At 40.2% G+C, this 15,896-nt stretch overlaps 1 protein-coding gene across 1 annotated transcript in view; it reads right to left on the minus strand.

Moving 5' to 3' along the window:
* Positions 1–3,391: 3,391 nt before the first annotated feature.
* PLAT (plasminogen activator, tissue type) overlaps positions 3,392–15,896 on the minus strand; it is a 44,911-nt gene continuing 32,406 nt past the window's right edge. Inside the window, exons 8-15 of the mRNA XM_077469923.1 lie at positions 15,785–15,876; positions 14,268–14,439; positions 13,495–13,580; positions 10,777–10,978; positions 10,560–10,696; positions 7,335–7,475; positions 6,789–6,937; positions 3,392–5,187 (exon numbers count right to left, since the gene is read on the minus strand). Of these exons, the coding sequence (XP_077326049.1) occupies positions 5,020–5,187; positions 6,789–6,937; positions 7,335–7,475; positions 10,560–10,696; positions 10,777–10,978; positions 13,495–13,580; positions 14,268–14,439; positions 15,785–15,876 (1,147 nt within the window). The 3' untranslated portion in view covers positions 3,392–5,019. The remainder of the gene's footprint in view (positions 5,188–6,788; positions 6,938–7,334; positions 7,476–10,559; positions 10,697–10,776; positions 10,979–13,494; positions 13,581–14,267; positions 14,440–15,784; positions 15,877–15,896) is intronic.

The following is a 15,896-nucleotide window of genomic DNA, read 5'->3' on the forward strand; positions in this document are numbered from 1 at the left end:
CTGTTAAAAATATCAGCCTTTTGCAGAACACTGCAATATTAATAGCATTCCAAACAACTGTTAATGGAAGATCACAGAACGTAATGCTGAAGATCAGCCATTGACGAGTCTTTGAGAGGTCAGTGTCTCTGATCTTGGACCTTAAAGACTCCCTTTTGCCAGAACAAGTGATTGTAATGCTGCGTACACACGAGCGGACTGTATGGCGTACTTAGTCCGTCATACAATCCGACGGACAGTCCGTCATACTTTCGACTGAACAGACTTGACCACACATGGATGCACAAACAGTCCGTCGAAAGCTTGCGCGATGACGTGTACAGCACGTACGATGGGACTAGAAATAGGAAGTCCAATACACAGCAAAGCACCCTTCCGCCGTGTAAATCCTTTCTGGGCATGCGCCATTCTTAGTCCGTCGAACTAGCATACTGACGAGCGGATTGTCCGCTGAAACCAAAGTATGACGGACAGAATTTCGAAAAATCCGAAATACTTAGTACGCCGGACTGCATGCTGAAAAAGTCCGCTGAAGCCCACACACGAGCGGACTGTCCGCTGAAATGTGTTTCGACGAAATAAGTACGCCATACAGTCTGCCCGTGTGTACGCGGCATAAGGGTTTGTTTTTTAATTTATTTTTAAATAAAAAACATATCATACTTCCCTTCACTGTGCAGCTCGTTTGCACAGGGTGACCCCCAACCTCATCTTCTGGGGTCCCCCGGTGGCTCTCACAGCTCCTCCTCACATCAGATAACCTCTGAGAAGGGCTCTCCCAAGGGGGTTACCTTGCAGACGCACTCCCGAGTCCAGCATTCAGCAGCCATAGCCTTTATGGGGGGGGGGCGGCGATGCTCCTGACCGCCGATTGAAGACCGCCAGCCACGAGCAATCGCAGGCACGAGAGGCAGAGCAGGGACACATCCCTGTTCTGTTCTCTGAGGAGCGACAGATCGTGCATTCCTAATAGCTAGGAACCACGATCTGTCATTTCCTCTCTAGAGACACACACATGGAACATAGTTAACCCCTTGATAACCCCCTAGTGTTAACCCCTTCCCTGGTAGTGACATTTTTACAGTATTTTACAGTTTTTAAAGCACTGATCACTGTATAAATGACAATGGTCCCAAAAATGTGTCAAAAGTGTCCGATGTGTCAGCCGCAATGTTGGCGTCCCAATAAAAATCGCAGATCACCGCATTTACTAGTAAAAAAAATAATAATAATAAAATGCTATAAATCTATCCCCTATTTTGTAGATGCTATAACTTTTGCGCAAACCAATCAATATACGCTTATTGCGATTTTTGTTACCAAAAATATATAGAAGAATACGTATCAGCCTAAAATGAGGAAAAATTAGCTTTTTCAAAAAAAATTTGCTATTTATTATAGCAAAAAATATCGTTTTTTTTTTTTTTTCAAAATTGTCAGATCTTTTCTGTTTGTAGCGCAAAAAATAAAAACCGCAGAGGTGATCAAATACCACCAAAAGAAAGCTCTATTTGTGGAATAAAGGGCGTAAATTTTGTTTGGGTACAGCTCTGCACGACTGTGCAATTGTCAGTTAAAGCAACACAGTGCCGAATCGCAAAAAATGTCCTGGTCATTCAGAAGCCAAATCTTCCGGGGCTGAAGTGGCTGGGGTTTACAGAGAATGGTTCGAAAAAGAGAAAGTATACAGTGTGCGGCAGTTTGTGGAGGAAAATGCCTAGTTGATGTCAGAGGTCGGGGGAGAATGGACAGACTGGTTTGAGATGATAGAAAGGCAACAACAACTCAAATAACCACTTGTTACAACCAAGGTATGGCAGAATGCCATCTCTGAATGCACAACACAACAAACCTTGAAGCAGATGGGATACAGTAGCAGAAGACCACACCGGGTGCCATGCCTGTCATCTATAAACAGGAACCTGAGGTTACAATTTGCACAGGCTCACCAAAATTGGACAAAAGAAGATTGGAAAAATGTTGCCTGTTCTGATGAGTCTCAATTTCAGCTGTGACATTCACATGGTAGGGTCAATATTTTGCATAAACAACATGAAAGCATGGATCCATCTTGCCTTGTATCAATGGTTCAGGCTGGTGGTGTAATGGTGTGGGAGATATTTTATTTGCACACTTTGGAACCTTAGTAACAACTGAGTATTGTTTAAACAACATGGCCTACCTGAGTATTGTTGCTGACCATTTCCATCCTTTTATGACCCCAGTGTACCCATCTTCTGATGACTACTTCCAGCAGAATAATGCACCATGTCACAAAGCTCAAATTGTCTCAAACTGGTAGACATCCAAAAAGTCTGAGAATGCTGCTGGGCACCATCATCTTGGTTGTGATGTCAGCAGACTTGGGTGAAACTCTATATCTCCATTGTAATGTATTTATTCCTGGTATTGGAAATATCTTAGCCTAGTTGTTAGGCAGGCGAGGAGGCTGGGATAGCCAATTTGGGGAGTAAGAAAATTGGATTTTTTTTTACGAATTTGGTGAGCATGGAAAAAAATATTTTTTTTTAAATATTTTGGTACAATAAAATTAGTATTTGTAATAGCAAAACAATTAAGTGGTGCTTTTTTTTACAATTTTTTTCATAGTAACACGATAGTATTACCCTTTGCTCTTCAGGAGCTACATAAAAGATTTATATAGGGAGGGGCAGAGGAACCAGGCCAGCCCAGAGAAACTCCCAGAAGCGGAGAGGGCTATGATGTGCAGTACAAGGAGGGAGGGGGCTGTGCTAGGGAATTGACTCATGCTGTAGTAGTCGAACGTTCGTTAGAACAAGTTCAGAGTCACATTGCAAGTCAACAAAATATCGCCCATAAAAAGAAAAAATAAGGATTTATAAAATAAGTAAGGATTTAAAATACTTTTTTTTTTCTGTGGTTTGCCTTGCAATTTTTTTAAGTTGGTGTCAGGTTCTCTTTAAGGATATTAATTTTTTTTCTTAATAGAAATATCCCTCCTAAATGCCCATTTTTGGGATGAGGGTGAGAATATGTGACATCACAAGGGATTTTTCCACCTGGGTCGTGGGCAAGATTTTGGGTGCACCTACAGCATCTAAGGAAATGCACCAAAGTGAAGCTGGGAAGAGGAGAGGAGTCGCAGTGACCTTATTATGCTGGTGCCACCACCACTGTAAAGGGATTGTCAGTTGGGAGCAAGTGCTGACGTCATGATGTCAATGCTCAATACGATGTGAACAAAAAATGGAGAGGTTGACATTATTGCTGCAACCTCAGCAGAAATATTGTGTTACTGGCCCTGTTCAAGAAATAAGGGAATCATAGTAGAATTGGCAGTATTAATGGGTAAAAATGTTGGAAACAAGAACGTTTTACAATAATATATAATAAAAGTGAGAGGCGGATGTTTTATTAAGGAAAATTTTATTTTTGCCTGACGTTACACTTTAAAGTGTCTACTTGGTCTTAGTAAGGTTAAATATAAAAAATAATAAATATTATTTATTTCTATTGCACATATTAAATATATTCCTCCCTATTAATTAAGTATAGATATCATTTACAAAGAATCAGAACATGCTTGATCAAAATCTTTTATAAGCACCATCTGTATTCCCCTTACTAATGCAGATTTAGGCCTTTATTTTACCTTTGCAAGTCTGAATATGCTTGGTTGCTGCAAGGGGAACACAGCCAGTTTTTATGAAAGACACTTTGATAAAAGATGGTCTGCCTCCAGGGACTATATGCTGAGCAAGAGCATCATGTATTAGTGTCTTTGACATTTCCTATGGCAGCCATTCACAGTATACTGTATATACTCCAATGTCAGTTGGAATCAGAAAACCTGTAATTGATTAATTGATGCAGTACAAACAGTGCTTACTTACAGACTTAAGCCTAGTACATGCAAGCCGAATGTCTGGTGACATTAGCCTGTTCAATAAAAAACAGCCACATTTAGCCCGTGTGTATGGCAGCCGGAGCTGTATGGAAGCTGTCAGTTTTTTTTTCGTTCAACCCATTAGGTTGAACTAAAAAAAACTCACGGTGTGTACTAGGCTTAAGGCTGGCCATACAACATACCATTTTTGTACAATTTTCCATTAGATTTACCAAAACCATATAATATGAGGTCAAACATAAACACTTTCAATTTGTATGTAATCAGGCAGGCCCTTGCACTACATAGTTGACGGTAAATATAAAGTAAATTGAATAAGAAAATTGTATAATGTATGGCCAGCTTAACTCCCCAACTGCGAAACTAAGGGCCTGTATCATTGGGCTTTTGTTTGTTTCAAATGAGTTTCCATTCCTATGCAAGCCTATGGGAATGCAAAGCCTGCTAGAAGTAGGTGAGAAGGAGGTCAATTGCAAGTAAAATGAATTCTGAATGATCTCAAAAGCGTCTTAAAATGGTGTCAACTAATGCCATTGACACAAGCCCAAAGCCCACTACACAGGTCCTTAATCAAATTCTGATTTCATACATCCCTTAAAGGCTTCAGAGTTGAGAGATACCCACTAGATCTCCCTGACTGCCGCTGATTAAAAATCCAGATGATGTATGTATACTTATACATATGTAAGTTCCAAAACATAGACTAGACAAATCATTTTGGAGTCCAGCTGTAAAGCAGTGAAATCTTCCTCATGATCTTTTGATTAGGGAGGAGACACAGATGCCAGAGTTTCACCATTAGAATTTCCCACCGATATGAGAAGCTGGCACATTAGTCAAGTCACTGATGACTTCTTCATACTTCATAACAGTTTATGATGCAGTTGGTGTTTGGACATCTTTATAAAAGAGCACCACTGTGTTCTGTATTATTATTCAGCATCAAGCACCAGGGGGGGACACAAGTTCCTGGCAAATCAATAGGCCGCATATTCAAGAATATTCGTTTAGAACATGAAATGGCCTCTGTCCAATGGTAAGAGTTATTTACCAATGTGTTTTATGGTCCCTGACATCTCAAAAGACTTTGTAGTGGTTTAAAGTTGTTACAAAGTCCGAAGTCTCTGGTATCAGTACATTCGAAGGCCCGTGTGGTGTTCTATCCAGTCTAGGTACTGAGTCACTTTGGTGTAAACGCCAGGCTTTCCCTTTCGTCCGCATCCTTCACCCCAGCTAACAATGCCAAACAGATGCATGCGTCCATTTGTGAGACAGACCAGGGGTCCTCCAGAATCACCCTGCGAGAAATAAAATGATATTTATGATAAGGTTAAAGCTTGAATGATATAAAACCCTGGGAAATCAGTAGTTATCCTCATCCTTGCCATGTCCTTATTTTCACAACCTACCCTAGAAAAATGACTCAAATACAGTACAAACAATGCACTGGCTTGTTTTATATCTCTGGGCGTTGGGTGGTGGACCTTCTGCCCATTAATACTGGGGTCACCCACCTGCTTCTTACTCTCATCCTTTGACTTTTATTCTGTTTTGTTGAGGGTGGAAAAGATAGGGATATCTAACCTCAAGTCTTCCGAAGATATTCAAGAAGCAAGAGGGTCATTCAGCCCAGCAGAATCCACTCAAATTAGAAACACCACTTTAAGCTGGACATTAAATAGCAAAGGGTTTTTTTTCTGCCATTATTATTTTTGTGCATTTGTTTGTCAATGATAGCCTTTAATTAAAGGGAAACTGTAGCATATTTACAGCATGTAGACACTGTACATTGAGCTATTATTGAAACATTCCTTTGAAAGTAATACCTCTGTTTCATTTGCTGTTCAATATTTTATTTATTCTGTTTCCTATACAGATTTGTAAATGCCTTCTTTAACAGTCATCTTTAAATATTAATTAATGTTACTAAAACTTCTGCTTAAAGTAATACTAAAGCCAAACCTTTCTTTAACTTTGGACATAATGTGGAATAGTTAGAACCTCTGTTAGATTTTAACTACTCTCTGTGTGCCTGGTAGGGGAAATCCACCCTGTTCATTTGTCTTGGTGATAGGTGTCACCAGGACAGAAAGCGATCGAAAATCTAAAATTCTACGTTTTCACTGGCACATCCTCACTCCCTAATGTGTCTCTGGGACAGCAGTGAAAACCACAGACAATCGATTCTAAAAATGCGCCACTCCCCCTTCCCAAAAAAAAAGTTTGCAACTTAACCACATATACTTAAAGGACTGTTGAGGTAATCCTAGTTAAACTTTTCAACCAGGTGAGGCTTGACCCATAGGCTTGCACACAGAGAAATGCTGTGAAGCTGCATATATAAAAATGTACACACTGTGTGCAGAAACTGGGTTTTCAAAACATTATCAACCATAAATACGTTTTTTTACTGAACATTAATTCACATAAAAGGACTGTAAAAAGACTTTTTAAAGGAAAGTCCGCTTGATTCCTACATGCCACCTTCTAACGTTTAAAACCCAACTTTAATTTTCTCTTGAAGGTAAAAAAAGAAAATTAAAACTACACTCCTGATTGCAATAGCTAGGAGTTGTCCCTTTCAGGACTTCTTCTTTTCCACAAGATGTCCTCAGTCTTCCTAGTAGAATAATGCCCTGTGCCACCAACTGGGAAGACTGAGGAAAGACTGAGTGCAGGGTGTCATGGCCTCATTCTCTGAGCAGTGTATTGATTCAGGGAGCAGAACTGATGTCATCACATCAGCACCACGCTCTGCATCATCCAAGACTATCCATCATCAAGTGACTGGCCATAAAAGCATAACATACTGCTGGGGGACCCCTCCTTTGGTGCCTGAGGAATGGGGTGAACAAGGAGCCTGAAGCTCGGATTTAAGGTATGATTAGTCTTATGTTACCTGGCAAGCATCATCCTGGTTCCTTGTGTCACCAGCACACAGCATGTTGGAAGTCACTGTTCGGTCGTCAAGCTGCTTGGGAGTGCACATGTTTTCAGGGTATAATCTCACATGTCCTTCTTTCAGCTGATCAGAGAAGAATGGAGAAACTAAAGTAAAAGAGAAAAGAATTGGTTAAAGTTAGACTTTAAGTGTATGGCCCCATTGTGATGTCTGAAGACTCTAAGCACCACCTTACCACTTGGCCCATATTTTCCCCTATAAGGGGCAAAGCAAGAGTAGGGGTAAGGCATATGCTCAACAAGGTACCTTGTGCTGCATGGGCCCAGGATCTTAAGGACTGCACAAAGTACATGCAATTTAGCATTACTGTTACCTTTGAAATATTTTAAGGCAGTTCAAGGTTACTTTAAATGGTTCTGTTAAAATAGCTGTTTTTAAAATCAAGTTTCTGGTGCAGTAGCAAAAAGAGAAAAAAAATCACATCAGCAAAAATGTATTGGTTTTAGTTATATGCCCATATGATAAACATTTCTGGTTCCTTACATTCTTCTTGCCTCCCATATCCAGAGATCTCACACTCCGTCCAGTCTTGCAGCTTCTGTCCCCTCTCAGGCATGCAGGCCGGCCTGGCATTATCTGTCTCCATGGCACATGATCCAGATGTAGACTGCAGCTTCAGAAGAGCTGCAACAGATGAAGAGCCAACATTAGAGGTGATCAGGAGATGGTATACCAATGGGGAGGCTGTGTATTTGCAGAATACATAAAATAAAGTGTTTGTATTTCTAGAGCAGGGAAAAGAAACTTGTTGCAAATCTGTCTATAAACACATTTGCCCTTGTTTGCGATTATCCTCTCCTGTTTGAAATCCTGACTCCTTCCTAGGGTTTAATTTGAGTAAGATTAATTTATCCAGGTCAAGGTATATCTAGTAGTAGTTAGTCACATTTAACTGTAACTGTTCTGTAATTTATAGCTCTGATAAGTGTCAGAAATATACCCCAGGAATATTATTGAAGCCGCCAGCACCTACAACTATATCCAGTCACCATGGAAAGGCAGATGTTATTATTGCTCAAGAACAGGATCGAAGGTGTGAAAATTTTGCAACCACCCTGTTCTATTTACATAATCCGACTCTTGGTGTGAGAGAGGCTACATAGGTGTTCGTTTTGCAAGGCTGAAAGGGTGAATTATTGTCAAAACGCTGGGGTAGAGATGTTAACGCAGCATTCTATGTGAAAGATGGTTGGTTCAGTTTGATATACTGAATAACAAGCAGTATTTGCTTTTTAGTACCAACTTACCACTGGAACGTAGACTCTGCAACATTGAGCTGAGATAGGAACAACAAATGCAACAGACATCTAAAGAGTACCCAGACTGGGCTTTCATCAAAACATCCACAAGTTCAAGCTAAAATACAGGACCATCGAACAGAGGGGAGAGGCAGAACACAGTAATCTAGTCAACCCATATGTAGCTGAAGTGTCATAAAAAATCATAAGGATCTTTGCCCCGCATTGCATCTACTATATGTGTCTTTCAAGCACAGCAATACACTGGGACAGACTTTTGAACATGAAAAAGAGACTATACCCAAACACAAGCAAAGCCACTTGCTATGTGCAGTGTAGTATAGTGAGGAGTGCAAAGACCAGTATATTGGGGAGACATAACAACCTCTCAACCAGGGGGCGGCCCAGCCATTAAGGGGGCGCCACCACCCATCCATGCGTCTGACCCCTTGCAGGACGCCGGATGCATTAATTCCAATAGCGGGGTTGTTTTTTTGAAGCACCTGATTAGAGCCAGAGGGTCTAGTAAGCTTAAAAATAGGATGGGCTCGGGGCGCAGAGCATTGTGAACCAAGCCCACCCATTTGTGTGACAATAGCAAATTAATATTTGCCATTGTCACACTGAATCTCCTCCCCGCCAATCAGGAAGCATGTCTGAGACCTGTTTCACGATTGGCAGAAAGGAGAAGCGTTCTGATTGGCCGAAGGAGGGAGGAGATGGAAGCCGCCGAGCAGGGGAAGGAGAAGCTGCCATGATGCCCACCACCTGTGATGCCAGTGGAGAGATGGGGAAGCCACCCGTTAATCCCCTCCGCCTGTGATGCTGGCAGAGGAGAAAAGAGGAAGCCGCCTATGATGCCCGCAACCCCCCAGCTGCCACTGCTCTCAACAAACAAATTGCTCAATGTAGGAGGGCAAATTCTACAGGTCAAGACTGGTTTGCAGGAGGCGTGAAAGAGGTCATCTGTGTCAAACTGGAACAACCATCACTGAGCAGGGCTGGGGGACTTCTGTACCATCTATCTTCCACTTACTCTATATGTATAATGTCATTTTAACATCTCAACCTAAATTTGACAACAATTCATACCTTCAGCCATGTAAACAGAAGGATTCCCACTTATGAAGTCTTTCTGACACCAAAAATGGGATTATATAATTAGAACACGGTGGTTCCACAATTTGCACACTTCCAATCCTGTTCATTGACAATAACATCTGTCTTTTCATAGTGATTAGTTAAAGGTGTTGGTGCTACCCATGTGGGTATAAATGCTGGGGTATTTTCCTGACACTCTTTTAAAATTGAAGAAGTTCCTTGGATAAGCTACAAAATGTCTTCAAAATGGCAAAAGTCCAGTTGAATGTGACTATTACTACATAATGATGAAAGCAGATATGTAGTTTGCCCATTTCTAAAAACAAATCATTAAACTTCTTCCAACTTGTCAAAATGGGCAAAGTAAAAGCAAAATTGCAATTTATCTCCCTCTTGTCCCACTTTGTTTAATGCAGCAATAAGGAGGAAAATAGCAACTTGTCAAAGTGGCTGAATTGGCTGGAAACTAGCCAACCTGACAAACATGTATTCCACAAGGATTTTATACTATTATATGATGTCCAGCAGGCTAAAGACACATCAAGTTGAAGGATAGGTGGAATCTGCCAAGCTATATAAGCTGCTTCTCTCCTCTAGTTTGCTACTATACAGTCTGATTTGACATCTCTGTACTAAGATAATAGTAAAGCTCAGGGGGTGGAGGTAGTAACAGTATGCCAACAAGCACCCAACATGTCCTAGGGTTTCCTGAAGTGGAAAGAATCCAATGTGTATCTCAAGCTGCAGGCTCCCTAAAAGTGAAAAGGTGCTCTGCAAGATACTCTTGGATGGGTGTAGAGGTGGTTCGTTATTAAGGTTCATCACACTTGAGCTTATATTTAAGAAGTTTATTGCAGTTCACAGGTGATAAGCAAAGCGTGTTTCGGAGGAAATGCCTCCTTCTTCATCAGGCTAATATACAGGGAAATATTAAAATCGACTGATAAGTATCTCCAGAGTAGAAGTCCAATGGTAAACTGGAAGTGTAACTTATACGCTTATATTGCTCACTCATTGAAGTGATAGATACATGTGATAAATGGATACAATAAAATAAAGGGGATGTATATAAGGACAACACATGTATATGATCAAATACGTTTGTTGTCCTCATATACATTCACTTTATTTTACTGTACCAATTATCTAATTATCACATGTATCTACATTCCAATGAGTGATCCATATCAATGTACTATGTCTTTTGACAGCAGATTTTTGCTAGTTCCAGTGACAGGCTAAATCTTCTTGCCCCAGAACTAGCATGCAGAACATACGCTTGAGGAATGGCTGCCTTTTTCCAAGCTTTGTTTTGCTTCATGAAAGGTTGTCTTTAAAGCTAATAAGTATTCTAAACCTATTTACTCACCAATGTCATTATCAAAGGTATCCTCATCAAATTGTGGGTGCTTATAAATTTTTTCCACTCTGAAACTTTGTTCCTGAACTCCAGGCACAGCTCGCATTGTTCGGCCCAGCTTGACACGGATCTTGTTGGCAGACAGCCTGGAAGAAACGGAGACTACATATTAACAGGTCCTAATGATGTCTGGTTAAGCAACTAATAAATTAAACAAATTACTCACTTGCTATTTGCAAGGCAATGAGCAGCTGTCAGGACCCAGCAGCGGTCTATCAGGGTCCCACCACAGAAGAAGAACTCTGTTCGCCTATAAACATGGAAGAGAGCCGCCATCCATGGATGAGATGTAATCTGTGCACCTCGGCCTCCAGCAATACGGAATCGGGGCTGTAACGGTGGTGGAGGATTTCGAATTCCACAAGTGGCTGAGGAGCAAGATATTGACATCACCATTCGGATCAGGTTGTACAGCCAAACTAAAATTAGAACATTGCTCGCCTCCATGCTATATTGGTTTAACTACTGGCCTGGATTTGTAGGCCTCAAAACTACAAATTTGCAATAATGTGAATAATGTGAATATGGGAAAGAGAGTGCTCTAATCTCAGCTTGTTACCTTTATAGAAGACACCTGGGGGCCTGAAATCTTGTGGCTTGATAGGGGATCAAATACTTATTTTACGCATTAAAATGCAAATCAATTTATAACTTTTTTTAAATTGGTTTTTCTGGATATTTTTGTTGTTATTCTGTCTCTCACTGTAAAAATAAACCTACCATTAAAATTATAAACTGATCATTTTTTGTCATTGACCAAACCAATAAAACCAGCAGGGGATCAAATACTTTTTTCCCTCACTGTAGTTAAATGAAACCTGCCCTGAGAGAAATGCGCAGACTTGCCTGGCCTCTTTGTGTAAGTACTAGCTACCTGGCAGTCTCTAATTTCAGCACTTTCTGAGTCAAGGTCCTGGCACAAGCATACAGGTAGAGCTAAAAGAAAACTCAGGACTTCTGTTCTGAAGTTACTGGATCAATATAACAGTTCAGGCTAATATCTTTTTTAGAAGAAGGGGGCGCAATGGCAGCAGTCTTAATTTTGTCGGGGAAAATATTTCCATAGACTAGATTACCACTATTCTACTCTACTAAAATACAACAAAAACAATTCAGATGACTAAAGGCTGGCCATATCTCACTGACAGGCCGATCAGAGCAATGTAGCTTATTATTGCACTTCACATGACCTATGTTTAGAGACTTCTTCAACCTATCTAATGAAAAACTGAACATAAAATAAACAAAAAAAAAAAAAAACACAATATTTTTTACTTTTTGCTATAATAAATATCCCAAAATAATTTTTTTTTTTTACTCAATTTAGGCCGATATGTATTCTTCTACATATTTTTGGTAAAAAAAAATTCAATAAGCGTATATTGATTGGTTTGCGCAAAAGTTATAGTGTGTACAAAATAGGGGATAGGTTTATGGCAATTTTTTTTTTTTTACTAGTAATGGCGGTAATCTGCGATTTTTATCGGGACTGTGATATTGATGCAGACAAATTGGACACTTCTGACACATTTTTGAGACCATTGACAATTATACAGTGATCAGTGCTATACAAATGCACTGATTACTGTAGAAATGTCACTGGCAGGGAAGGGGTTAACACTAGGGGGCGATCAAGGGGTTAACTGTGTTCCCTAGGTGTGTTCTAACTGTAGGGGGGATGGTACTGACTAGAGGATGAGAGAGATCGATGTTCTTAGTATTAACACACGATCTGTCTCCTCTCCCCTGAGACAACAGGGATTTGTGTGTTTACACAAACAGATCCCGGTTCTCGCTCTGTCATGAGCGATCGCAGGTAACCAGCAGTTATCTCACCTGCCTGGCACTTGCATTGGCTCTGGGCACATGCTGCAGGTGCACCTCCTACAGCATCTTAAAGGGCCGATGTAGAGTTACGGCGGTTCACCCAGGGGAGCCAAGCTTCCACAGTACAACTGCGGTGGCTGGTCTGGAAGTGGTTAAATTGTAAGGCTCCATGTACACTGAAGCTCATAAACAACCACTTTTGGAAGTTTTGGACATTTTTTTTAACAGCCCATAAACTCCCCTCTATGTTATCCTATATGTCCATGCACACATGGACGTTTATCAGCAGTGGAGTTTATGGGCTGTTGTCTGAATGCCCTAAAATCGCTTAAAAACGTTTAACGCTGATAAACGTCGATAAACGCTCAAAAATGTGGCTTACCAGCGTTTAACGTTATTGATTCATTGAAAAAAAAATTCTTAAAAAAAAATTGTAAAAAAAAAAAAACGCTAAAAAAACACCAATAAACGTTATTGCAAAAAAGTATAAAAAAAAAAAAGTTGAAAGACTCACTGCAAAGCTACTGTCGGTTTTATATAGTTATTTTATCATCCAGTGTGCATGGAACCTAATGCATTATTTAAGCATTTCTATAGACTTTCCAAACTCATTATATACTCCTGGAGTAAAAAATCGAATTACATGTTATTATTTATGGAATTATGGTTTAAACATGCACTACAGACACAGATTTAGCCATAGTGATCTATCACATCTAGAGAAATTCTTAAATAAAGCATTACAGTTTAAATAAATCCACTTGATTTTAGTCAAACAAAATGTACTGGAGATTTCAGTTGACTAAAATAAGACTAATACAATTCAGATGACTAAAATAAGACTAAAACTAAATCGAAATTTGACATAAAAATGAACACTGAATGACAGGCTGTGCACTTTTTTGTAGCACAGGTTTCCTTTAGATAGGTTGAAGAAGTCACTAAGCATAGATCATGTTGCGAGCAATAATAGGCTACATTGCTCTGATTGGCTATCGGTCAGATATAGTCAGCCTTTTGCTACTCTGTAGACTTTTGATTTTACTGTTTTACTTACAGCATTTAGGGACATCACAGAATTCCCAGCCAGCCTGAGTTCCATTTATCACATGACACCAAGGACGCACATCATTATCTGGATTCCTTTACAATATAAACAAGAGCACAATTCAATACAGATAGACAGTCATTTAAAAATCGCCTAAATATATAACACAAAGAGAGTTTGCGTAGTGTAGCATCACTGGTGCAACTACAGTTTGTGTAAAAAGTGTAAAACAATAAACTCCAATAAAATAGGTTGCAATTAAAAAAAAAACATTTGGCAGCCCTGAACCTGAATATCATGGGGGAAGAGATAGTAACTGGACTTGTTTTTCTAACCTATATAATTCCCATTATTTCCCACCAAGAACTGTCAGACAGTGGTGTTGACACATGAGAATGCATGGACAAACAATGAAATCGTGGCACAATAAATGATGTACTATTACACTGGTCTTCTGTAAAATAGCATACAAAATGGAGAATGGCATGAAACAACTTGTAAACCGTAAAGTGATAGTGAGGTGGTCCAAAAGTGCCTGATTTGCAACCACAATTCCTGGTTTTGGAGATTTGTCCATAGAAAGTCTTATTCCAGGAGATGTCCCTGGCTTCAGAATTGACAAGCTATACAGGAACCATTTTCAACATACTTGATTCAATTTCTGTTGTCAGTTATTGTCCCTTGAATGGTCATTAATCTTGATTTAAGAGCAGAATGCAGAGTATTTATATTTCAGTTAGCACGTTGCTAGCCAGGGGCCCCTTGCAGTATACAGAACTCACCTGCAGTAGTTATGGGTTCCCAAACCCTGGCTGCGGGATTTGCCACTCCAGGCATTAAAGACTTTGTTCTTCACCAGAGCTGAGTCCCACCGCAAACAGCGGGCACCAGAGATGGTGACACTGCTAGAGCCTCGATATGAAGTTCCTCGCTCTGAATAACAGTCTGGGATGTCTATTTAGGATAAACAATGTATAAAGCACATTTTCATTATTATTACACTAAGGAGTTCAATGCGCCATATTTATATCAGGAAGCTGTTCAAACTGTGCATTGTATGTATTTTATAAGCTGATGTTGAATTGTTAGGCATGCATTGCATGGTGCAAAATAAATGGAACAACCAAACAACAAAAAACAAGACACATCTGAACATTCAAGTAACATTTTGCCAACCATGGCCTAATGCATTGTATGTATACCTGCAACCACACTATTATTATTATTCACGATTTATATAGCGCCAACAGTTCATGCAGCACTTTACAATGTAGAGGGGTACAGCACACTTACAGTACAATACAGAAGGTACAGGAGGCCCCTGCTCGTAGAGCTGACATTCTAAAGGGAGGGGGTGGTGGTACAAAAGGTAATAGGTGCGGGGAATGATTTGATGGGGTTGTTAGGTGGGTGTGGGATAAGCTTCCCTGAATAAGTGAGTTTTCAGGGATCTCCTAAAGGTGGACAGGGTAGGGGCTGATCAGATATACCAGAACAGGGAATTCCAGAGGATGGGAGAGGCTCTCGAGAAGTCCTGAAGATGAGCATTAGAGGAGGTAACAAGGGAGCTAGAGAGCAGGAGGTCCTGGGAGGAGCGGAGGGAACGATTTGGGCGATATCTGCAGATGTGGTTAGCATTTTGAATTTTAGACGGTGGCATAGGGGAAGCCAGTGAAGGGATTGGCAGAGAGGGGCAGCATTCACTGATCGGTTAGTGAGGTGTATTAGTCTAGCAGCAGCATCCATAATAGAAGGGGAGATAGCCTGCGTAAGGGTAGGCTATTAATTAATTAATTAATTGTATCACTTTACATAGGCTTGAATAAGCCAAATGAACCGTGTACTATTTTATACCTTCAATATGTTTCTAGCTTTAAGTGTTCTGCATATTGTTACCTCGGGGTGATTAAATATAGAAGTACAATTTGGACCTCCATTCACTCTCCATTCAAATGCCCTATACATACAGTAGGTTCTCTTGCAGTATGTGAGATCTTTTAGGGCTCCATTAGGCTCTGTACATGGCCATCACCCCCTGCCCTATCATTCCACTAGTCACTTTTAAATTTCAATTATGAGTATGGTGAGGTTGATGACTACTTCCAAACGGCAGTGTCTAGAAGCAGTCTCAGGGCTTTTGGATGTCTACACAAGGAATGCTGTTGCAGTTAAATATCATCCAATAAATATGTTAAATGCATATTTAATGTTATAGAAATATTTTTGTTGAATTAAAAGGTCTGACAAAGGGGTCTCTTTAATATTAGCTCCTAAAAACCTAGATAATAAGGATACATACCTACTGGGCAGGATGGCACTCTGCAATAGTCCCAGTTGTACGCCCCATCTTTAAATACATAACACCAGGGTGAAACCTCGCCATCAGGGTTCCTACAAAATAAAAAGGAATC

The sequence above is a fragment of the Lithobates pipiens genome, unplaced genomic scaffold (assembly GCF_037356315.1).
Source record: "Lithobates pipiens isolate NorthernLeopardFrog02 unplaced genomic scaffold, aLitPip1_a1.2 Scaffold_8, whole genome shotgun sequence".
Taxonomy (NCBI): domain Eukaryota; kingdom Metazoa; phylum Chordata; class Amphibia; order Anura; family Ranidae; genus Lithobates; species Lithobates pipiens.